This window comes from Trichomycterus rosablanca, chromosome 20, assembly GCF_030014385.1.
Source record: "Trichomycterus rosablanca isolate fTriRos1 chromosome 20, fTriRos1.hap1, whole genome shotgun sequence".
Classification (NCBI taxonomy): Eukaryota; Metazoa; Chordata; class Actinopteri; order Siluriformes; family Trichomycteridae; genus Trichomycterus; species Trichomycterus rosablanca.
This window is the reverse complement of record NC_086007.1, coordinates 18,418,098-18,443,195: the sequence shown is the minus strand read 5'-3', so window position 1 is coordinate 18,443,195 and position 25,098 is coordinate 18,418,098. Positions and strand designations below refer to the sequence as shown.

General features: G+C 38.3%; 1 protein-coding gene across 1 annotated transcript in view; it reads left to right on the top strand.

The window, feature by feature from the left end:
- Positions 1 to 24,449, top strand: part of megf6 (multiple EGF like domains 6) — a 55,711-nt gene extending 31,262 nt beyond the window's left edge. The window contains 11 exon segments of the mRNA XM_063016478.1: positions 13,139 to 13,181; positions 15,086 to 15,128; positions 15,130 to 15,215; positions 18,332 to 18,460; positions 19,127 to 19,255; positions 20,896 to 21,024; positions 21,160 to 21,288; positions 22,254 to 22,382; positions 22,461 to 22,589; positions 23,437 to 23,568; positions 24,406 to 24,449. Coding sequence (XP_062872548.1) covers positions 13,139 to 13,181; positions 15,086 to 15,128; positions 15,130 to 15,215; positions 18,332 to 18,460; positions 19,127 to 19,255; positions 20,896 to 21,024; positions 21,160 to 21,288; positions 22,254 to 22,382; positions 22,461 to 22,589; positions 23,437 to 23,568; positions 24,406 to 24,449 — 1,122 coding nt within the window.
- The last annotated feature ends 649 nt before the right edge of the window (positions 24,450 to 25,098 follow it).

The following is a 25,098-nucleotide window of genomic DNA, read 5'->3' as shown; positions in this document are numbered from 1 at the left end:
CTTGTCATTCTTGGTGCAATTACTCCAGACCAGTCACATCCGGCAGGAGCAGCATAGTTGTCACGGCAGTCTCGACTTTAATCCTTAACCTCGGCGGGTAAACAGGTTTCCATCAGAATGCCCTTTGGAGTAAAACAACAAAGAATGTAGTTAATAATGTACAATGCGAGTTGAGTAAAACAGTTTTACAGAGAGTTTTAGACTCCGGCAGCCCTAATTATTACAGCATAACTAAAAGGGAGAGCGAGCAGGTAACAAGGTCATGAAGGCTTTCACAGGACATCAGCGCCCACCTCTCCTACCCAAACCGGAGTGATCGGACAAGAGAGGCAGAACGACAGCAACCCAACATCCCTGATCACCACAAGTTTCTATGACCAAGAACCCCCAAGCTCTGCGCCTTTGTCTATACTAATCAAAAGCCTGAGAAAATAAATATGTTTTCAGTCTAGACTTAAACATTGAGACTGTGTCCGAATCCCGAATAGAGGCAGAAAGATTATTCCAGAGTTGTGGAGCTTTGTAAGAAAATGCTCTTCCACCAGCCGTGATCTTTTTAATTTTAGGAACTATAAGTAACCCTGCATCTTGTGAACGAAGTGGACGCGCTGGGCTGTAGTGATTAATAAGTTCACTCAGATACTGTGGAGCCAGACCATGTAGCGCTTTATAGGTTAGTAAAAGTATTTTGTAATCAATGCGGAATTTAACTGGCAGCCAGTGTAGAGATGATAGAACAGGACTGATATGATCAAATTTTTTAGTTCTAGTTAGCACTCGAGCTGCTGCATTTTGAACTAACTGGAGTTTGTTTATGGAACTACCAGAGCATCCAGTTAGAAGAGCATTACAATAATCTAACCGAGAAGTTATAAACGCATGGATCAGTTTTTCAGCGTCATTAACAGATAGTATATTTCTTATTTTAGAGATATTACGCAAATAATAGAAAGCAACTCTAGTAATATTATTAACGTGTGTATCAAAGGAAAGATCTGAATCTATTGTGACACCCAAGTTTTTTACATCTGGGCTGGGAGTAACAGAGAAAGTGTTTAGGTTTAGCACCAGGTTAGACAACTTGTCTCTTGCAGCTTTAGAGCCAACAAGTAAAACCTCAGTTTTATCTGAATTAAGTAAAAGAAAATTACACGACATCCAGTTTTTTATGTCGTTTACACAATCTTCTATCTTACTGATTGTGTCAGTATCATTTGGTTTGGCTGATATATACAGCTGTGTGTCATCTGCATAGCAGTGAAATGTTATGCCATGTTTATGAATAATTTCACCTAGTGGAAGCATATAGAGTGTAAATAATAGCGGTCCAAGTACCGACCCCTGTGGAACACCACACTTTACTTTTGTAGTTTCCGAGCATTTATTATTTACATAAACAAATTGCGAGCGGTCAGTCAGATATGATTGAAACCAAGAGAGTGCGAGTCCTTTAACTCCTACTGTATTTTCTAGCCTCTCCAGTAAAATGTTATGATCGACCGTATCAAACGCTGCGCTAAGATCTAATAGAACAAGAAAAGAGACACATCCATTATCAGAAGACATTAACAACTCGTTAACTACTCTAATTAATGCGGTTTCGGTACTATGATTGGGTCTAAATCCTGATTGAAATTTTTCATGAATACAATTTTCATTCAAATAAGAGCATAACTGTTTGGAAACTACTTTTTCTAATATTTTAGAGACAAAAGGAAGGTTTGAAATTGGCCTATAATTAGCTAGTACATGTTGATCAAGATTAGGTTTTTTAATCAGGGGTTTAATAACAGAACTTTTAAACAATTTAGGTACGTACCCAAGGCTAAGGGATGCATTGATTAATGTAAGCAGGGGCTCTACAATAGCTGGGAGTAAATCTTTAAGTAAACGAGTTGGAACAGGATCGAGTATACACGATGATGACTTTGATGATTTAATCAACACAGTTAGTTCATTTTGGGAGATTGGATTAAAGGAATTTAGTTGGATTAACTCATTACTATTATCACCAATGCTGCTCGGAGTGAGTCCATACTTAACATTGGCAAGTGACACACTTTGACTCTGAAGTCGTATTTTTTCTATCTTGTCATTAAAGAATTTAAAAAAATCATCGCTGGTACAGTCAGGCGGTATATTAGATTCAGTTTCATTGACGTTTTTAGTTAATTTGGACACTGTCTCGAAAAGGAATCTGGGATTGTATTTTTTTTTTTCTATTAGGGACGAATAATATAAAGATTTAGCTTTTATAAGTGCATGTTTATACTCAGTTAGAGCATCTTTCCAAGCAATCTTATACACCTCCAGTGTAGTGTGACGCCACTTGCGTTCTAATTTCCGTGCTGCTTGTTTAAGTGCGCATGTGTGGTCATTGTACCAAGGAGCAAGTTTTTTCTCCCTAATCAGTTTAGTTTTGAGTGGGGCTACGTTATCTAAGGTTGTGTGCAGTACGGTTTCTAGGTTTTGAGTTGCCTGATCTAGTTCTTTAGGTTCTGATGCTGGTATATTTGGTAATTCTGGTAGGCAGTTTATGAACGCTGCTGCAGTTGCAGATGTAATAGTGCGCTTACATTTAAAACGATGTGGTTGCTGTATATTATTGGACAGGGACACTTCATAAATTAGTAGGGAGTGGTCAGAAATTAAGTCATTCTGTGGTACAATTTCCAGGTTGTCTATGTTTATACCATAAGTAAGTATTAAATCTAAGGTATGTTTACAGCGGTGAGTGGGTCCTGTTACATTTTGGGTGATGCCTAAGGACTCTAAAATAGAATCAAACGCAATTTTGAGTGGATTACACTTATCCTCATAATGAATATTAAAGTCACCAACAATTAAAGCTTTCTTAGTTGATAAGACTAGTCTAGAAAGAAAATCGGCAAATTCGTTAAGAAATTCTGAGTAAGGACCAGGAGGTCGATAAACAGTAACCAGTTTAAACATACTAGTTTTATCAGATGAACATTTATTGGTTATGTCAGAGATAAGAACTTCAAACGAGTTTGTTATGGGAGATGATTTTACAGTAAGACCTATGTCTTTATCATAAATTGTGGCTATTCCTCCACCACGACCGCTAAGACGTGGCTTATGTTCATAACTGTAACCCGGAGGAGATGCTTCATTTAAACTTAGATACTCATCAGGTCTCGGTTAAACAAAGTGCACTAAGACTATTATCTGTAATTATTTCATTTACAATTACTGTTTTGCATGCAAGTGACCTGATGTTTAGAAGTCCTAACTTTAGTTTAGCCTTACTAGGGTTTTCATGATGCTCATTTAGATTAATTTTAATTAAGTTATTATGACATACTTTTTGATTTTGTTTTGGCTTACACCTGCCACGGTAAACAGACACAGTCTCAATGGTTTGTGACCTAAGGATTCCGGGTGACGTCCGATGGCGACTCGCAGACAGTTGGTTAGGCCTGTTTGTCTGCTGCCTGGTCTTGGCTCTGGATAGTCATTTAACACTATCTGCCGCTACACTAACGCGGTGGTAAAGCCTGTCACCTATGCTGCAAGAAATGCGAGCAGCACCCTCCCACGTGGGGTGGACACATCCCACTTCAAAAGACCAGGCCTTCCCTCAAAGGTGGACCAGTTATCTACAAAATCAATGCAGTTTTCTGAGCACCATTTAGACATCCAGCGGTTCAGCGACAACAACCTGCTGTAGGTTTCGCCACTGGGTCGAATCGGTAAGGGGCCAGAGCACACTACTGCCTCAGACATCGACCTAGCTAACTCACACACCTCTTTAACATTACTCTTAGTAACCTCGGACTGCCGTAAACGAACATCATTAGTGCCGACGTGGATAACAATCTTCGAAAATCTACGATTAGCATTAGCCAGCACTTTCAGATTTGCTCTGATGTCAGGCACCCTGGCCCCCGGAATACAAGTGACTATGGTTGCTGGTGTCTCTATGGGGGTTGCAATACGCACGTGTCGGAGCTGAGAATCTCCTATAACCAGAGCACTTACATTAACAGGCTTCTCAGCGGGTGGCTCACTGAGTGGGGAAAACCTGTTGGACACGTGCAACTGAGATGGTCGGTGCTTTGCCCTACGACTATGTCGCCGAGATGTCACCCAGTCGCCGCTGTGAGGGCTCTAATGCCGGAGTCTGGGGTTCTACACCTGAACTGCTGGCATTCGGGACTGCTACAGCTGAATCTAAGCCCTCACTAGTAGTAGTCTGTTCTAAAGCCCGAATGCGCCCTTCTAACACTGAGATCTTCTCCGTCAGACTAACAACTAATCTACACTTATCACATATAAAGTTATCACTAAACACGGAGAAGGAATAACTGAACATGTTGCACTCGGAACATGGATATAAAGCTCCTGCTGGGGCCATAATAACAGAGAAATGTACTTAGCTTTAGAAGATGAGTTGAAGTTGATGAGTTGATGTTTAAGTTGGATTCACCGGCGCTTCTGCTGGTAGTCACAGAAAACCGGCTTTAATTCCGGACGAAACAGGCGATGATGAGCTGGAATACAAAAACCAACAACCAAACAACACAAACGCGCTTCGTTCGGATAAAATGGCTGTAATTTTAAAGGAAAACGGTGTTTATGCGCTCATGTACAAAACAAATAAACAAAACGCGGTTCCTACAGACAGAAAACGGTTTTAACTCCCCACAAAACAAAGATGTTTAAGCGCTGAACTACAAAAACAAACAAACACAAATGCGCTTTGTTTCCGACAAAACCGGTTGTAATTCTAAAGGAAAACGGTGTTTATGTGCTGGTGTACAAAACAAATAAACAGAACGCGCTTCCTACGAACAGAAAACAGCTTTACTCTCCACAAAGTAAATATGTTTAAGCGCTAAAATACAAAAACAAACACAAACGTGCTTCGTGCGGACAGAAAGCGGTTTTAATTCTGGATGAATAATATGTTTATGCGCTGAATTACAAAACAAACTAAAACCGGCTTCGTTCGGATGCCGGTAGCAGAAGTTTTCACAAGCACGGATTTACGTTAGTAAACAAGCGTAAACACAAGCGCTTTTTTACGATAGACAAATTAACACTCTATATAAACTACGCGCGAAAGATTAACGTTTAAAACATACGTATATAAAAAGTTATTTAGCTAATGGCTACAAACAAACAAACAACTAGGCTACAGTCTCAACGTGCGTACCACCGCAAACCGGAAACCGGTTGTGTGTATTAATACATCACCTACTGTGTGTATTAAGTATGTTGGGGTGGTAGAATAACGACATTTACATTTTCGGCATTTAGCAGACACGGCTTATAGTATACAGTCTAAGCAATTGAAGGTTAGGGGCCTTGCTCAAGGACCCAGTGGTGGCAACCTGGCCAGCCTGGTTGACAGGCCAATCAAGCACACACTCTGTGTCAATGAAGACTTGCTGTTTCAGTGCTCGCAAACTGAGGCTTGGCATTGGCATAGACTTCCAGGAAAAATACTGTATATTACCTTGATGGTAGCTTATGTCTCTCTATGGTGTCTTCATGCCATGCCGTAGGCACCTCCATACTAAGACAGATGTGGGCTTTTGCACCCTCAGTTGATAACAGTCTGGTTGTTCCTTTTTTTTATAGCACAAAGAACGTGACTTCCATTTGTTTTACTAAAAACAAGCTAAAACATGAACTCATTTGACTGCAGCACACATTTCTACTTCTATTTTTGTTCATTTGTGAGTAGTTTAGGTCACAAGAACCTTGCTGTATTTTGCTTCAAATTAATGTTTGGCCTTTATTGTGCGTAATAGTTTCAGAATGCATTTCTAGCAGCAGTTGTGGACTGTGTTAAGTGACCTCAGTTTTCCGAAGTACTCCTGAGACCATGTGGCTATAAATATCATATTTTCTATTTTAAGTGTGTTGTGCGAACGCAGTTTTCTGACCACCGCTTTCTGAAGTACTTCTGAGCCCATGTGTCTATAAATATCACATTTTCTATTTTAAGTGTGTTAAGTGAACGCAATTTTCCTACCACAGTTTTCCGATGTACTCCTGAGCACATGTGGCTATAAATATCACATTTTGTATTTTAAGTGTGTTATGTGAACGCAGTTTTCTGACCACAGCTTTCCGAAGTACTCCTGAGCCCATGTGGCTATAAATATCAAATTTTTTTATTTTAGGTGTGTTAAGATGATGCAGTTTTCCAAAGTACTTCTGAGCCCATGTGGGTATAAATATAACATTTTCTATTTTAAGTGTGTTAAGTGAACGCAGCTTTCCAAAGTACTCCTGAGCCCATGTGGATATAAATATCAAATTTTCTATTTTAAGTGTGTTAAGTGAACGCAGTTTTCCGATCACAGCTTTCTTAAGTACTCCTGAGCCCATGTGGCTATAAATATCACATTTTCTATTTTAAGTGTGTTATGTGAACGCAGTTTTCTGACCATAGCTTTCCGAAGTACTCCTGAGCCCATGTGGCTATAAATATCACGTTTTTTTTATTTTAGGTGTGTTAAGATGACGCAGTTTTCCGAAGTACTTCTGAGCCCATGTGGGTTTAAATATAACATTTTCTATTTTAAGTGTGTTAAGTGAACGCAGCTTTCCAAAGTACTTCTGAGCCCATGTGGGTATAAATATCACATTTTCTATTTTAAGTGTGTTAAGTGAACGCAGCTTTCCAAAGTACTTCTGAGCCCATGTGGGTATAAATATCACATTTTCTATTTTAAGTGTGTTAAGTGAACGCAGTTTTCCGACCACAGCTTTCTTAAGTACTCCTGAGCCCATGTGGCTATAAATATCACATTTTCTATTTTAAGTGTGTTATGTGAACACAGTTTTCTGACCACAGCTTTCTTAAGTACTCCTGAGCCCATGTGGCTATAAATATCACGTTTTTTTATTTTAGGTGTGTTAAGATGACGCAGTTTTCCGAAGTACTTCTGAGCCCATGTGGGTATAAATATCACATTTTCTATTTTAAGTGTGTTAAGTGAACGCAGCTTTACAAAGTACTCCTGAGCCCATGTGGGTATAAATATCACATTTTCTATTTTAAGTGTGTTAAGTGAACGCAGTTTTCCGATCACAGCTTTCTTAAGTACTCCTGAGCCCATGTGGCTATAAATATCAAATTTTCTATTTTAAGTGTGTTAAGTGAACGCAGTTTTCCGACCACAGCTTTCTTAAGTACTCCTGAGCCCATGTGGCTATAAATATCAAAAATTTTTATTTTAAGTGTGTTAAGTGAACGCAGTTTTCTGACCGCAGCTTTCCGAAGTACTCCTGAGCCCATGTGGCTATAGATATCACATTTTCTTTTAAGTGTGTTGAGTGAATGCAGTTTTCCGACCACAGTTTTCCAAAGTACTCCTGAGCCCATGTGGCTATAAATATCACATTTTTTTATTTGTGGCTATAAATATCACATTTTCTATGAAGGTTATACCACTTCAGAAGTGGTTTTTGGTCTTGCCTTTAACAGAGATTTCTCCAGATTCTCTGAATCAGTCAACAACGTTTAGATCATAAAAGTCCTACATTATGGTCAGCAAATTACAAATAAAAGTAAATTATTTTTTACCTAAATAAAGGTTTACAAGAACAAACTAATCACAAATTCTTGTTTATTGCATTTTATAAAACAAATATATATAAAGAGACAAATATATATAAAATATGTTTCCAGACATGCTAAAATCTACCCACTAAAATCTAAACAACATTAAATGTAATGTATTTTCTCTTTGTAGTCCCATTTACTCCTCTGTGTTTCTGCATGTTAGTGGCTGGCACACTAGGTGACAACAACAACAAATCATTTAAAAAGTTTATGAAATATTTACATCACTTAGTTATACACACTTTTGTGGCTTAGAACCTGAATAACAACTCTCCAGTAGCTAAAATCTTTTATTTTGAAGTTGATCATATTGCATTGTGTGGAAGCTGTGTGGTATATGTGGCACTGTTGTTGCATACTGCAAATTACAGCCCAGATACTATGCCATCCTGGTACACCCCATACTGAAAATGTGTTGTGTACATAATAAACACTACTTACTGGTATTGTGTGTGCTCTAATATGAATTCTAAGTACAGCCTTGCTAATCCTGATACACCTAATAGGCGTAACGCGGCGGTAAATGTGCGAATGTAAAAGTGAATCATGATTAAATGCTGCCATCTTGTGGACACCGTGTTAAACTACTAGTACAATAATTACCGCTACACATACCAACTCGATAAATTCATTCATTCATTCATTCAATCCGTTTTACCACCTCTTTATCCTGGTCAGGGTTGCAGTGGGTCTCAACCCCAAATCAGAAAAAGTTGGGACAGTATGGAAAATGCAAATAAAACAAACATGCAGTGTTCCTTACACTTACTTTGACTTTTATTTGATTGCAGACAGTTTGAACCCAAGATATTTCATGGTTTGTCTGCTCAACTTCATTTAATTTGTTAATATACCTCCATTCCTGCATTTCAGGCCTGCAACACATTCCAAAAGAACTTGGGACAGGGGCAATTTAGGGCTAGTAATAAGGTGAAAAAACTAAATAATTATGTGACTCCGAACAGGTGATGTCAACAGGTGATTGTAATCATGGTTTGCTACATAAGCAGCATCCAGGAAAGGCTGAGTCTTTGATGAGCAAAGGTGATCAGAGGATCTCCAGTTGGTCAACAAATGTGTGAGAAAATGATTGAAATGTTTAAAAACAATGTACCTCAAAGAAAAATAGGAAGGGATTTGCATATTTCTCCCTCTACAGTGTATAATATCATTAAACGATTCAAGGAATCAGGAGGAATTTTAGTGTGTAAAGGCCAAGAGCACAAGCTTAAGCTGAACGCCCGTGATCTTCGATCCCTCAGACGGTACTGCATCAAGAACCGCCACTCAACAATAACTGATATAACCACATGGGCAAGGGATTACTTTGGCAAACCTTTGTCAAGCACTACAATACAGAGTTACATGCACAAATGCCACTTAAACCTTTACTGTGCAAAAAAGAAGCCTTATGTTAACCATGTCCAAAAGCGGCGTCGACTTCTGTGGGCTCTGAGACATCTAGGATGGACCATCACACAGTGGAAACATGTATTGTGTTCAGATGAATCAGCAATTCAGGTCTTTTTTTGGAAAAAATGGACGCTGTGTGCTCCGGGCCAAAGACGAAAAGGACCATCCAGACTGTTATCAGCTACAAGTCCAAAAGCCAGGGTCTGTCATGGTATGTGGCTGTATCAGTGCCCTTGGCAAAGGTCATTTACACTTTTGTGATGGCAGCATTAATGCAGAAAAGTACATTGAGATCTTAGAGCAACATATGCCGCCTTCAGGAAGTCATCTTTTAAAGGGATGTCCATGCATTTTTCAAGAAGACGATGCAAAACCACATGCTGCACACATTACAAAGGCATGGCTGCAGAAGAAGAGGGGACGGGTACTGTACTTGCCTGCCTGAGAGAATGTGTGAAGGACTTTGAAAGGAAAAATGCGACAACGACGACCCCGTACTGTTGCACATCTTAAGACGTGTTTGCAGGAAGAATGGGACGAAACAAAACCTGAAACACTAAATCACTTGGTATCCTCGGTGCCAAAAAGTGTGGTGAAAAGGAATGGCAACATTACAAAGTGGTAAATGCTTTACTGTCCCAACTTTTTTTGAAATGTGTTGCAGGCTTGAAATGCAGGAATTGATTTTTATTAATAAATGAAATGAAGTTATGCAGACAAAACATAAAATATCTCAGGTTCATCCTGTTTGCAATCAAATAAAAGTCAAAGTAAATGTAAGAAACTCTGTTTTTATTATTTGCATTTTCCATACTGTCCCAACTTTTTCTGATTTGGGGTTGTACATTTAGTTACCTTTGAATTATGTGCTTAGGGGTTTTATGGTCTACATGCCACACATGCTTTTTGGGCAGTTGTAGTAGCAATACCACAACACAGGAGCCTGTTGCTGTGGCTCCTGTTGCTGTGGGGGGGGGGGGGGGGGGGGGTTCATCGTGTTTGAGTTTTAAAAAGGAAATTCCCTGAGGCAATTCTCATTAACTTAAAGCATGAGGAATAAGTGCATCCATGTTTTTACAAGGGGTAGAATGCTTTATAAACAGTGTGTGTGTGTGTGTGTGTGTGACCAATCTTTTCCAGTAGTTCCAAAAATCTGTTAACATTCAGTGAAGGTGTCTCTGTTCTAAAAGGATTTAGGTTTTTAGGATTTATTATTTTAGCTCTTGTTTACCTCAAATGTTTCTTTGTGTTACACTGTATTAACTGATCAAACTACTGTGCTAGTAACATCTTAAAAAGAAATTCTGAACTTGGTACACAATAAGTACATTTCTACTAAATAAATAACTAAGAAATGTTTACTGTTAATTTTAATGTTTACTGTTAATTTAATGTACAGAAAACACGGCATGAAATACTTTTAGCAGATAAAAAAAGCAGGTCATACCACATGCATGTTGCTACCATAGCATCTTTGTAAAGACTAGTTAGTAGCTGGCTAATAACAGGCTAGGTCAGTTTAGTCTTCATAGCATAATAACCATGTTGCCATACGCTAAGATATAAACATATCCAATTTGGACTGTTTGGAACTGTGTTCAATATTGAAATATCTCTAAAACATCACAGACTTTTTTAAAACAAGCAACCAAACCCTGTGTTCTGTTTTATTAAATTTTTTTACAAAATATGTCTCAGCACTTTTGTAAGGTAAATTATTTGAGCTTTCAAGTGTTACACTGTAAAGAAAAAAAACTGCATTTTGCTGCATTTTACACACAGTGTGGCCACTTTTTTTTAATAGGATTACATGTAAAACAGGTGCTGGTGGTTGAGGAAAGGCACCTACTGTAAACATTCTATTATGCTTATGGCTATAATAATAATAATGCTTTTCCGGAGCATTCGTGTTGTGTAAAGATTACCATAAATAATGCTATTACAGAAAGCCTGGATAATTAGAAATGATCCACAAACTTTTTTGAAACTATATTTAATCAGATCATAGGTGTGTAGCACTAATAAAGCAGATTTGACAGTCTGAAGGATTTGTATCCTAAACACATAAAATATAATGAATTTGTGATAAATAGAATCTGTTCTTTTCTAGATCTACAGTATTACTGCATTTGTCACAATAAATGATTTCAAATCATTTAAGTTCTAAAAATTATATCACACAAAGGACACTTGTACAAACCTATTTTTATTGCTTAACAATAACTTAATTTAGTCTAAATTGAGTAACTGGTTGCACCACCAATGACTGCAACTAATCAACTGCAGCTCTAAAAACCCCAACTTATTTTCAGCCTTTTAGATAGTTAAACAAATTGCAACTCACCTACTTAAGGGTTAGATGAATATTCATGCTTCTTAGGAACTTATAGAAAGAGGAAAGTTGTTCAGGTCCTGATGCAGCAAGGCACACTCAGACTACTAAGACTACCAAGTTGTCTGTTTGTTATAATGTACCTATTGTTAAATGTTGTATTTGCATTTTACATATTATGGCACTTGTCCAAATTTGTTTAGCCATAAAACAGTATCCCCAAAGGTTTGGGGATGATTCTGAAGCCTTTTTTATTGCTTCTCTCTATCTGTCAAATGAACATTGATGCTTTTTTTGGTTGGCAGTAGTTTCTGCCTTGATGCTCTTCCTTGAACCTTACGATTGCTTACTCTGTATATAAGTATTAATTAGTTCTTTTTTATGAGTTGACATTAAGAACACTTGAATTCAGTGGGCCGACCACAATGTTATTTTTTCCTTTATTGTGAGAAGCTCATTTAGAAACTACTGTAAAAACTCATTGTCATTTGTGCTCCATAGGCTGTTGAGTTTTATTTATTTTAATTTATTTTATTTATGGTAGGTAAAACATTGTATGATTTAAATGTATGTTTGTAATTAATTGGTCTTTTAAAGTTCATTTGGAACTGAGGTAGACAGTTAATTTAATGTTATAGTAATAGTTGACAGTAATTTTGGTGAATGATGGTGTTTGGACCTCTTTGTTGTTATCTGGGCCGCATGACTCACAGTCTCAATTACCTACTAGAATGTTCTTAAGCTTTAGATTTAAACATGTTTGTTGTCTCTTGCTTGTTTTCAATTTTATTGCTTTTCCCATTAAACTCTTTTCTCATCCATCTAGACTTCCATAAATTTTCTGTTAATATTGTTCTTCATTCCATCCCATACTCACACACTCACACACAAAAACACACATTCTTCTCACAAAACACTCTCTTCTCACTTAGTATCACACGTGTACTTACACATAAAAGTTAATGCAGGGATGGCAACTTCAACAGAAGGCTTTTTCTTTGTCTATGGGAGTATAAGAGCATTGAAGTAGACCAGACACCACACACACACACATGCACGCGCACAGCATGCTGCAGACATGCCTAATAACTAACTGTTCTCTCAGTCACCACAGACATCCAGATATGTAACTATTGTACATATAGTCAGTTTTTAAAACTTTTAATAAACATACACTGTCAATATATGGCCATACATTATATTGCCAAAGGACCTGACCATAAGCTTGTTTAGTTCAGCAGTGTTTAAGCAGTGTAATCCAATAATATACAGTGTCCTTTTGAAGTCCTTGCCTTTTGTTACATCAGAACACAAAAATTAAAGTAAACTAAGTCTAACTTTTTTTTCCAGTCATGTTTACACATCATAACCTTAATCAATAAAGTGAAAATTACACTGATTAAAATTTTTTATTGAGTAAAATACCTGGTTTGGATATGTAACCAGCCCCTTAGACAAACTTGTCTGGGTACAACCAATCACCTTCCAGGTAACGCACCAAGCTTTTTGTCCCTCACCTGATATCAATTGTAGTAATTTTGATTACTTCTAAATAAAACCAGATGTTCCTTGAGGATTCTGTTACTAGTATTGCGGTAAAACAAAAAAATTGCCACAGTTGGAAAAGTGATGTTAAAAGGGTTACATGATAAAGTTGTGGAAAGTTTACCTATCCCTCTGAGTACTGTTTAGAGCATTATCAAGCAGTGAAAATTGTAAGGCACCAGCATTTTGCCAGCATCAGGCCCTCTTTCCAAACTGGTTGACTGAGCCAGAATGATGTTAATCAGGGAAACTACCAAGAGGCCAGTGGCAACTTTGAAGGACTTGAAAGTCTGTATGCCTGACATTGATTGGTCTGTACATGTGACAAAATCTCACGAGCTTTACACTAAGCTGGCGTGTATGGCAGGGTGGCAAGAAAGAAGCCGCTCTTGAAAAAGTGCCATGCTGAAACAATTAGAGGATCCTTATGCCATGTTGCAAAGTGTTTTATGCTCAGATGAGGCTGAGATTGTTATGATGTGGGGAGGAAGGACCCAGGGATGCGGAGGTTTAACTAAAAAAGGGTTTTTATTTACAAAATCATAAACATAATATACATAAAATAAAAGGAATAACAATAACAAAAAACACTTTGGGGAATCCCGAAGGCAGCCGGACGTCGGGGGCTGAAAAGGAACAAAAAAAAAGGGGAAGCGCGAGGCGCGAACCCAGGACTCTTGCCTCCCGACCGGGAGCTTTAACAGCCTGCCACAGCGGCGCTAGTGGCAGACTCGCTCCCGGCGCTATTGAAGCAAAGAGTGGGTTCGCGAGATGGACCACCTCGCGCTGTTGGCCGAAGAAGGGGGGGTAACACCGACAATAGCTGCGTGGCATGGCGCTTTCCAGCAACCAATGCTGGCTAGAGCCATGCCAGCTACCGGGTGTGATCGATTTGCGGGTTTCAAAAGTTAATGGCAAAGGCGCTGTCACCAGCCAGGGTGGCTGGGAAGTGGCCATTTGCACCTGCGCTCCAGAGGGCGGAACGTGACGCTGTCACCAGCGGTAGCTGGGAGGGGGTCACGTTCCTCTGGGCGCAGTCGTGGGGTCTCTAGGTGGCGGCGGCACGGCGGCTCGACGGCTCGGCGGCAGCGGCCCGACGGCGACCTGAGAGCGGCAACCAGGCGGCGGCGGCGGCACGACAGCTGCGGCACTATGGCGGCAGCTTGGCGGCGGCGGCGGCGTGGTGGCGCCCACTAGCGGTGGCCCGGCGGCAGCGGCACGGCGGCGGCGGCACAGTGCGGCGGCACAACCTAAAGATAAAAAAAACAATAAACATAAAAGGACACCGCAGTGTCAAACAAACTCAAAAAAAGAAAAAAGAAACAGCCAACAAGAGCAGAAGGTGCGACGGCTACAGCTCTGCACCTATCCCTTAAATAAGGGAAGGCACAGGTGTAGCCACTTCGCCCTAACGAGCTGGCCAGGTAATAAAAGGCACAGCTCGTTTCTGCTCTGTAAGGCCTGTGGCATCAGGGAGAGATGGTACATTCCCCTGATGCCACAGAGCCTAACAGAGATTGAGCTTTTTAAACTGAATGCAAGCAGTATGCAAACACAGCACACCACTGAAAATACACCATACCCATCGTGAAGCATGGTGGTGGCAACATTATGTTATGCAGATGTTTCTATTCAGTAGAATCTTGGCAACTGATCAAGACTAAAAGGAAAATGAAAGCTGCCAAGTACATTAATAGACAGGAGGTTTACATTCCAGCACGAAAACGACCCTAAACACACCGTCAAAAATCTACTTAGTGGCTCCAAGATCGAGAGGTGAATGTTCTTCAGTGGCCAGGTCAGAGCCCAGACCTAAATCCATGGATCTGTGGAAGAAAGCGGTACATTGCCAGTCACCATGAAATTTGACTAAACTCAAACAATTCTGCAACAATAGGCAAATGTTCCTTAATTTAGATGTGAATAGCTGGGTTGGGACATAAAGACTAATGACTGATTACTTTTTAATATAACACAACAGTAAGACTGTAAGTCAGAAAAAATCAGTGACGAATTCAAAGAGATATGAAGATATTCTATAGGCACTGCAAATAGGGCTAGTTTTACTACATCATTGGCATGGAACAGTGATCTCTGGCCAAGGTTCAGAAAAATCTGTAAGGAAAATGTTCTGGATGGTCAGATGTATTCTGATAATCAGCAAAAACAAATGTGTGTGTGTGTGTTTGTAGTGTGTAAGCAGGACCAGTATGGACTGAACTGTTTTTGTGCATGTGTGCTCTGTATATAAACAGTTTTGTGACCCCATTAATGGCAAGTGCACCTGTATGCTTGGTTACTACGGCAACCACTGCCAACTCAGTAAGCTATAACATCTAGTACCTACTAACACGGCATCACTCCCACAAAAAAAATAAGTTACTCAAAATAACCTGACTAATGTTTATATAACATTATCCTTGGTTATGTGTTTTTTTCACCAAATGTGTTTATCAACCACAGTTTTGATAAGAAAAAAGCAGATGAACCTCAGATGAACCACCTTACAGTGCCATGCGGAGCCATGTGGAGCCAGTGGCGTAACTAGGAGCTCATGGGCCCCAGTGCAAAAAAACATTTTGGGCCCCCTCAACAAATGTCATATCTCTCTCTCTCTCTCTCTCTCTCTCTCTCTCTCTCTCTCTCTCTCTCTCTCTCTCTCTCTATATATATATATATATATATATATATATATATATATATATACTGTATATATATATATATATATATATATATATATATATATATATATATGACATAAAACAGATAAAAAAAAAAAAAAAAAAGGAAATAAAACGTGTGGAGCCCTGTGGTTTTAGATGCAATAACTTTGAAACCTCAGCCCTCTGACCCTTAGCCTTTTTTACCTGAATAAAACAGCCTAGTTAAAGTAGCTAATTAGTCAAGCAAGATGCAAATCCTCCAAAAAAACTGCATTCTTACACAAGCTGTTTGTGATCTTCAGAGGAATATGGACTGACCACACAAAATTAACACAATTTCGTAATAAGCCTTCAAATTACGACACCATACAGACACATGACCTGTAATTGTCTATAATGGTTGTTTTTCCAAATAAACATTCACATTACCCAAATCAAAGCGGAACAATGGCTCGGTGGGTAACACTGTTACAGCAAGAAGGTCCTGGGTTAGATTCCCAGCTGTTTCTGTGTTTGTAAGTTTGCAGGTTCTCCCCGTGTCTGCATGGGTTTTCTCTGGGAGCTCGGCTTTTGCCCACAGTCCTAAGACATGCAGTCAGGTTAACTGTGTAAAATGAATGCGTGTGTCTGTGATTAACTGGTGACCTGTCCAGGGTGGTTCTTTAATTTTGCCCAGTAAATTGTACCCACTGCGACCCTGATTTTGATAAAGCAGTGGTTAAACAGAATGAATGAACTACAAAAGTCAGTGGCAGTAAAATTAAAATGATCAATAAAATTCAATTATGAATAAAATTAGCTAACACAGTGGGCAGAACTTTTCATAAAATGTAATAGGTAGACATGAACGATTTATTTTCTTAGATTGTTATTTGGTTAAATGTTGGTTGTCAAATTATGATTACATAAAATAAAATTAGAACCTCTCACTTGAGATAAAAGGTGGAATTTAATACCATTTTACATATAAATCCAGAAATGGACTGGATACATTTATTGGCTTTTAAAGATTGTAAGTAATAATTTAATTTATTGGCACCTTTTACAATCATAAAGAATAATTGGATTTCAGTAATGGAATAATCCTTGTATGTGTATTTAAACTCACTCGTGGCAGGTAACAGATGCTGGTAATCTAGAAATCACAGTTTCGACCAGTTTAAATAAAGGAAGGTGTCTTTGTGTTTGTATGTACCATATTGAGCAGAAAGAAAACAAAGAAGTGCAAAAAAATTCCAAATATGTGAAAACAAAAATTTGCAAAAGCTTGGACAATATCAAGGCTATAAGTTCATTTGTAGAGAACTTAATGCTCATGTATCCACTGTTTGCAGTGTCATTAAAAAAATTACAGCCCATGGCACTGTAGCTGTCCTCCTTGGACATGGACCTAAAAGAAAATCATCATGCTACTGCTGTTACTAAACAGTATCCAACATTGCAACAAGAAATGCAAACTGATGAAAAGAGAAAGCCATAAATCAAACCAATGAAGAAACACTTTCTCTGGACAGTGGACACATGTGCTGTGGTCAGATGAGTCTTGGCTTGTTTCTGGGAAGACCGAACATTAAGTTCTTGTGCCAAATATGAAAAGGATCATCCAGTTGAAAGGTGGACAAACCTTCTGTAGTGGTTCGGTGGTGCATCAGTGTTTACAGCATGAATGACTTGAATAAGAGTGAAGGTAGCATTAACTCTGGGGCATATATAGGGATTTTTGGGACATATGCAGCCATTAAGTTTACAACTTTTTCCAGAAAATCTTTGATAATTTCAGACTGTGCCAGGCCTTAACAGTGCGTCTTTGTAGACATGGTGTGTGTGTGTGTGTGTGTGTGTGCTTGACTGGCCCTCCAGCAGTCCAGATCTGTCTGTAATCATGAAGAGGAGAATCGTTTACATTTAGCAAAGCTTTTATCCAACATTTGTGACAACTTACAATCAAAAGATTTTAGGGTTAAGGGCCTCGCTTATGGGCATGGCAGTGGCAACCTAGGGGTGGTGATGCTTGAACCAGTGTAATTCTGATTACCAGCCCAGTATCTTACCTGTTAGACACAGAGAAACTACTAAGTCTTGGAACTCACAAAGCAAGGTCCATAAACACATGATTTGATGAGTTAGGTGTGGAGGAACTCCAGTGGGATTATTTGGATTGTGCCCTTTTGACTGAATGGACATAAATTCTTACAGACGCATACCAAAATCTTGTGGAAACCCTTGAGAGAAGTAAGAGCTGCAAAGGGGGGAGGGGCATCAACCCCTATTAAAACAAAAGGCTTTTGAATGGAATGTACAATGAGCTCAACATACAACATGACAACATACTTTTTATTGGAGATGTTCACATTTCCTTTATGGCTAAAAGTACACTCATTTTAATAACTCATTTTAAAATAAATTTTATCATTGTCATACCCATTGCTAACAGTTATAATATCATACATACAAAATATAATATATGCTTTCTTGTTTAAGGCAACAATTTGGAGGAAATATATTTCCAAGACAAATAGTGTACTATTAAATATTTTTAGCTTTCATATTATTAGTACATTTTAAAGGCTGTGTAACAGAAAGCATTTGTATTTTTGTAAATGTAATATTTTTTTAATTCTTTTTTAAAATAGCAACTTCATGAAAATTAATTATGAGCTTTCCACCAAGATGTTTCTTAGTACCAGTAACTAATTTATATACAACTATTGACATTTAGTCCAGCATTACATATCTTTGTGAAGTATTAGATCAGTCTGTTTGTGTGCCCAACAGAGTGCCGGGAGGGCACCTATGGCCCTGACTGCAAAAAGAAGTGCCGCTGTGCAAATGGGGGTCGCTGTGACTTCAAGACTGGCACATGCTTTTGCCCACTGGGTTATCTGGGAGCCAGCTGCAGTATCAGTAAGATTTTTTTACTCAGAATGAAGGGGTTAACGTTAACGCTGAGTTGTTGTTGGGCACTACTGGCTAATCATTATTAATGTAAAGTGAAGGAGAATGCGTGTCAGGTTTTAATGACTGGAACAAAAGATATAATACTTTTATTAGTTTAGTTAATTAGTAAAAAAGTTTCTTTTAAACTGTACTATGTGGTTTGTGGACATTCCCTCCTATATGTGGATTTGCTATCTCTCTCTCTCTCTCTCTCTCACACACACACACACACACACACACACACTGCTAAATGTTGCACTCAAGCATACAGCCCTGCAATCTTCAAATATTAGACCACAATGGGACAGCATGTGTCTTAAGCAGGTGTCTCAATATGCAACGTTTTTTCAAAGTGGTTGCTGTTTTTGTTTTGGATAGTTTGGATAAAGCCCTCTCAGATTTTATAGAAATGGTCCCATGTACAAAGCAGGGTCCATTAAGAAATGATAGCTGAGCTTTTATTTGAGAAACATTACTAATGGAGCAGTCATGTTTCAAAATGTATTTGAAAGATTTTTTGAAGGAGAGGAGGCTGTTATATCAGCAAGGGTAGAGTTTTGTATGTGATCTTTGGTAATAATAATAATATTAATAATAAAGCAACATTGTAAGTCTGTGTGTTTACTTTTTAAGTTTGTCCTGCTGGGTGCTATGGGAAGGACTGTGCCAATGTGTGTGAGTGTGGTGAAGGAGGGCAGTGCCACCCGGTGACCGGGAATTGCAACTGTGTTAGTGGTCGAACAGGCCAGTCCTGCCAGGAGGGTAAGTCATCCTTTCTCTGCTGCCCTTAAATCCACCACTTTTGTTTTGTCCCTTTTTACTTTTTTCACTTATTTCTTAAAACCTTTCTAATAGCATTTCTGATGCATACCAGTCAAATGATCATATCAAAAACCAACAGCTGCAATTACCTTAGAAAAGATTCCTAAATTATTAAAGTATGTTTTTTTTTTAAATATACATGTTCCTCTTCATAGGTCTTTTACATTTCTTATCCACACTGTTTCTTTGTTCAACAAATTATCTCCATATCATCTATGTAAGGAATGCAATACAGACGCCCAAAAGCATAGACAAACACGATCTGATTCTAATCTCCAGCTTTAGAACTTTCAGTAATGGAACGGGACTTTCCAAGAGCAGGACTTTCTTTTTTTTTTTTTTTTACTTTTTGACAAGCAATTGGTCTACGGTAGCATATTTAATGTTCACTGATGCCTCTTAATTAGCTGATTTTCCATGTTCCATGACAAGCTGGTGTAATAACAAGTAAACATGCAGCAAAATCAAAGTCAGTTGTTGTTAGTCTAAATTACCCATAGAAACATGATTGCGCTTTTATTTTGCTACTAAAGTGCAGCCTTGATGCCTTCTTACTAATGATCTGGATCTTAAGTAAACTTAACAATTCACATGCTTCTGTCAACAAAAAAGGGGTGAGAGAGCTCCATGCTCTTGTTGATGCAGAAAAGAAAGACTTTTAACAGACAAGTAACAACAGATCATAATGAATAGTTTATTAGTGTGAAAATAAAGTATTTGCTGTTTTAGACTGACCTTTGCTGTCTTTCTCAAATATAGATTACAGTGCTGTTTGGAAAACAAATCACACATATGACACAAGCTGTTTTTGTTTAATAGCTGAATTACTAAGTTTGTGCAACATACCTTAAGCAAATTAAATACAGTCTTTTTAATTAGGATGCACTTGGGTGGTGAGATATCTACAAAGGCATGATTAGCTGTGTTTGCAGGGTGGTCGAAACCCAGCAACTGATTGGCACCCTGTCCAAAGCCCAATGTTTCCTAGTGGAACCAGACCAATCATGATCCTGACCAATATAAAGTGGTTCATGAAGATTAAATGCAAAGTAATAATTAGTGGTATATCTTTTCCCAATTATGTATAAAAAACAATGATAGAATCACTTAATGTTGATGAACCAATAATGGAATCTTCAATAAAAAAAAAGCACAATTAGTATTGTTTTTGTTTTGAAGATGCTAAGCTAAAGAAAATTGTCATCACTTCAGGTTGTAACTGGATAAATGCTGTTAATAATGATGGTAATGATAATAATAATATTTGCTTTCGAATTTTGTGTATCATTCTAGATTTATGCCCGGTGCTCTTTCTAGCATATTTTACCACTGTGGTGCCACCTGAGCGGCTCCGGATGCCCCCTTCTGACGCAAACCTCCTTATTTTAACTGGGCTTGGGGGGCTGTTACTAAGAGCACACTGATATGTGCACATTTCAATGGCTCAGCTGTTCAGCCCAACCTGCCAATAGCACTCAGCAGTAGTGGACTAGCATGATTTAACAATACATTACCCAAGCACCCAAACACTGTTTATTGTTATATTGTTCTGAAAATTAATATAAAACGTTATTTTGCAGTTTGTCCTAGGGGGCGCTATGGATCACAGTGTCGTGCAGTGTGTGCATGTGTAAATGGAGGCTTGTGTGACCATGGTGATGGAACCTGCAGATGTAGACTAGGTTGGACGGGCATACATTGTGAGCAAGGTAAACAAACACTAACTATGCATCATGTACAAAAAATAAGCCAGACAGATCTGAGTCATTGAGCATGTTGTCTTTCTCCTTGTTTGATACATTTGATGCAAAATTGTATTAACTCTGTGGAGTGTGTGTGTGTAGTGTGTCAGCCAGGCTGGTTTGGAATTAATTGTGAACAGGAGTGTGTGTGTCACAATAATGGCACATGCAACCACATAACAGGCTCCTGCTCCTGTACGCCTGGATACTACGGTCCTGCCTGCCAACACAGTAAGTCTCTGTGTGTGTGTGTGTTTGTGTGTGTTGTATGGAGTGACTAAAATTAAAAATAAAAATGGCATGACTAAAAATTTACTGATTTGCCCCCATAATCTAAAGATGTTTGTGATGAAGTTGATGCTGCTGCAGCAAAGAGACTACACCCCATCTGGCCTTGCTGACATCAGACATAGCCAATTGTGTTGGTTAAACCTGAGACCATGCAAGAGTTGTGTCCCTCTGTGTTGCCATTTTGGCCAGCAGAGGGGGCACAAAGGCACAGATAAGTGCCGCTGCAGGTGGAGGTTATTCTATATTACAGTTTCTTTATCTTAGTTTTGCTAGCTACTTGCAAACCTGCTTTTCTATGCTACCAGGCTGCTTGGTCCAGTCTGGTTTTCTGCATGCGTGCTATATCTGTTTGGGAACTAACCCCAGTGTTGAGACGTTTTGGGCCTCAAGATGAAATGGCCCTGAGATGGTGTTACTTACCTTTTCGGGAGTGTAATTGGAGGGGTTGGTGTGCTGCTCATGCACTGTCAAAACCAGCAGGTCTGGAGGTTCACTGTGTTTTCTTTTTCTGAAAACAGAGTTGTCGCAGGCAGCCAGAGCAGCCTTTCATATTTCGCCAACCAGTTTTTAGTTCTGCGCTATCCATGTTTTTTTTGTACTTTATTTGTTTTAGGCTACGGATGTTTTGTGCCTTTCATTTGTTACTTTGTTTCTGTTATTTGGCCACCCTATTTATTTACAAATATACCCTTTTTAGTGGATTTTAGCCACAGTATTGTTCTATTGGGTTCTGTTTCATTCCTGCAGATGAGGAGCTTTGCTTCGTGATTTAATAGTGAGGCACGACCTGCCATGTTACACATATAACTCAACATTTTGCATCCTAAAAATTATGCCGAACCTACAACACACACATGCTATTCATTTTTTGGTGACTCTAACAAAACTGTCTTTTTTCATCCCAGAATGCCCTGCTGGATTTTATGGTGAACTTTGTTCAAATCAGTGCAACTGCGCACACAGTCCAACGTGTGATCATGTGACAGGACAGTGTGTGTGTACTCCAGGTTACCAAGGTGAACACTGTGAAAAAGGTAAGCAAATTGCATCCAAAAATTGTTAAGAACAATTAGAACTACATCAAAGCTCAAAATTGTGTGTGTGTTTTACAGCTTGTGCAGTGGGCAGTTTTGGTGCCGGCTGCATACACCAGTGTAAGTGTGCAGAGGGTGTCCCCTGTAATCCAGTTACAGGCAAGTGCCTCTGTTCCCTGGGGAGAACCGGGGAGTGCTGTGATAAAGGTATATTATATAAATATGTATGTGATCATCAGTATTAAGTAGGGGATGAATAATTGTGACATGGCAGTATTAACAAATTATCCTGCTACTATAAATATTACGTAATTTATTTTATTAATTCATGTACAGTATCATTTAACTGATGAAGACTAACTTTTTCTGTAGAGCTAGTTATTAATCTTAATTTTTTTTGGGGGGGAGTTGAATATTTCCGATGGCAACTGTATATATGAGGTGACACAGAGGACAAATTATCTTGGTCATTCTCCAACAGTTAGTTTTTTCCGTTTTTTTTTCTTCTTCATTTTATACGGGTATTTCCTTACTTTTGAGACACCATGTATATAAGAAAGCAGTGCATGTAATTAATTATACTTCTTAAGAAATCACCAGAGTATTGTATTCCAGTTTTATCTGGAATGTTCTTATACAGTTAGAATATATAACAGCAATATTTTTAGGATGTTTTTACCTTTAGTCATGTAGTGGTGCTGCACAGCTCAAAAGTCCTAAGGACTTCAAACTTCACCTTTGAACATTTTCCTAAACATGTTGTCTTTTATTTGTGTGGGTTTTCTTCCTTTTCCTTTTACCTCCTAAGTAATGAGTACGTATTATAAATTGTTTTAAGGTGTAAGTTAGTGAATGTATGATGTCATGAGTATATTATGTCTTGCCATGTCATGCCATGAAGTGGCCAGTTTTTCTTGATAGCCTTAGTAGCCACTGTTTCCATGTTTAGTTTAAAGCATTTATTAAAGAACAAATAATAAATCAATTATTTATATTTAAATCATGATTCTTATGGTATCCCTGATACAAACGTTCTTACATCTCTCTTATTAAGATTGTCCAAGTGGGTGGTATGGTCCGGATTGTTATTTACAGTGTCAGTGCACACATGGAGGGAAGTGTGACCAACAAAGTGGACGCTGTGTCTGCCCACTTCCCTATTTTGGACCAACCTGTCAGGATAATAAGTTTTATTGGAAGAGAAAAAACATTGAAAATTGTGCTAATAACTTCCAATCTTTCCTTAAGGAACATTGTTTTTAAACATTTCAAAATGTTCCTATGCATTTATTGTCAAACTGGAGATCCTCTGCTCATCATTGCTCCTTTAAGACTCAGCCTTTTGTGGATAGTATCTGCAATGAAATAAAAGTCAATTAAAAGTCGAGTAAATGTAAGAAACACAGTGTTTTATTTTTATTAGTGTTTTACATACTGTCCCAACTTTTTCTGATTTGGGGTTGTACATTGCCACATATGTAGACAAAACATTTTTAGTGGATTTGGGAATTTCAGTCATACCTGTAACAACTGCATGTTACTTTTAGAGTAACAATGTAGAATTTCACCAATGCATTAAAACAATTAAAACAGTATTAAACTGTATAAAAAAGACTTGTTTTCTGATTTAGCATGACAACCCCTATTAACAAAGGGAGGTGAATAAATACAATGTTTTTATGACCAAAACCCTCATATTTATTCTGGATTATTGAAACACCAAATACAGGAAATTCCTTATAATTCAATTCTCTTGTCTAACCTGATGAAGAACCTTTAATCACTGTTGTGTAATGACATGCATGGTGTCCACAAAAAAGCATTTTTGACAACAGCAGATATTTTAAAAAATGGATCAAACACACAGGCCTGAACTATTCGTCTGCTGCATAATAGACATGTACTCGCATCTGTTGAGAATATGATAACAGGTAATAATTCTGGCAGCGTTTACACCTGTAAGGTTTTCCTTAATCTTCCACCTGACTATTATTACAACATTTGTTCTCTTCTGTGTGTGCAGACATGGCTGTCTCTGTTCCAGTGAAGAGGCAGATAGGTGTGTAGCACAACAGCAAGGGGCTACATGTTGTATTTTGGTGGTGTTTTTGTGTGTTTTGGGGAATATTAAAAATTACATTCATATACACACACAGATTTGTTACTATTCCTCGTAATCTTGTATGTTTATGTCTTCAGACTTTTATGATCATGTATTGGTGCTACATACTGTATGTTTTACCTTATCAGTCATTCTTGTGTATAAAAGTGAAATTGAAAGTCATTTGTCCATAAATTTTCAGTTTGTTACCCATAAATCTATGCCTAATCACCCATAATGAATCTTTAGATTTTTTAAGTTTATCAACTAATATATTAATATAATATATAATATATAATAATATTTAAAAAAGTATTCAGACCCTTTTTTAAATACTTTGTAGAAGTCTTTTTGGATATGGTGCCACAGACTTTGTACACCTGGATTTCAGCAGTTTATTCCATTTTTAATGGCAGATCCTTTTAAGCTCGGTCAGACTGGTTGACAACCTTCAGGTCTTTTTACAGACGTTTGATGGGACGTTGTAGCCTAGCGGTTAAGGTACTGGACTAGTAATCAGAAGGTCACTGTTTTAAGCCCCACCACTGCCAGGTTTGTACTGCTTTAGCAAGGCCCTTAACCCTCAATTGCTGTCTGTATACTGTCACAGTACTG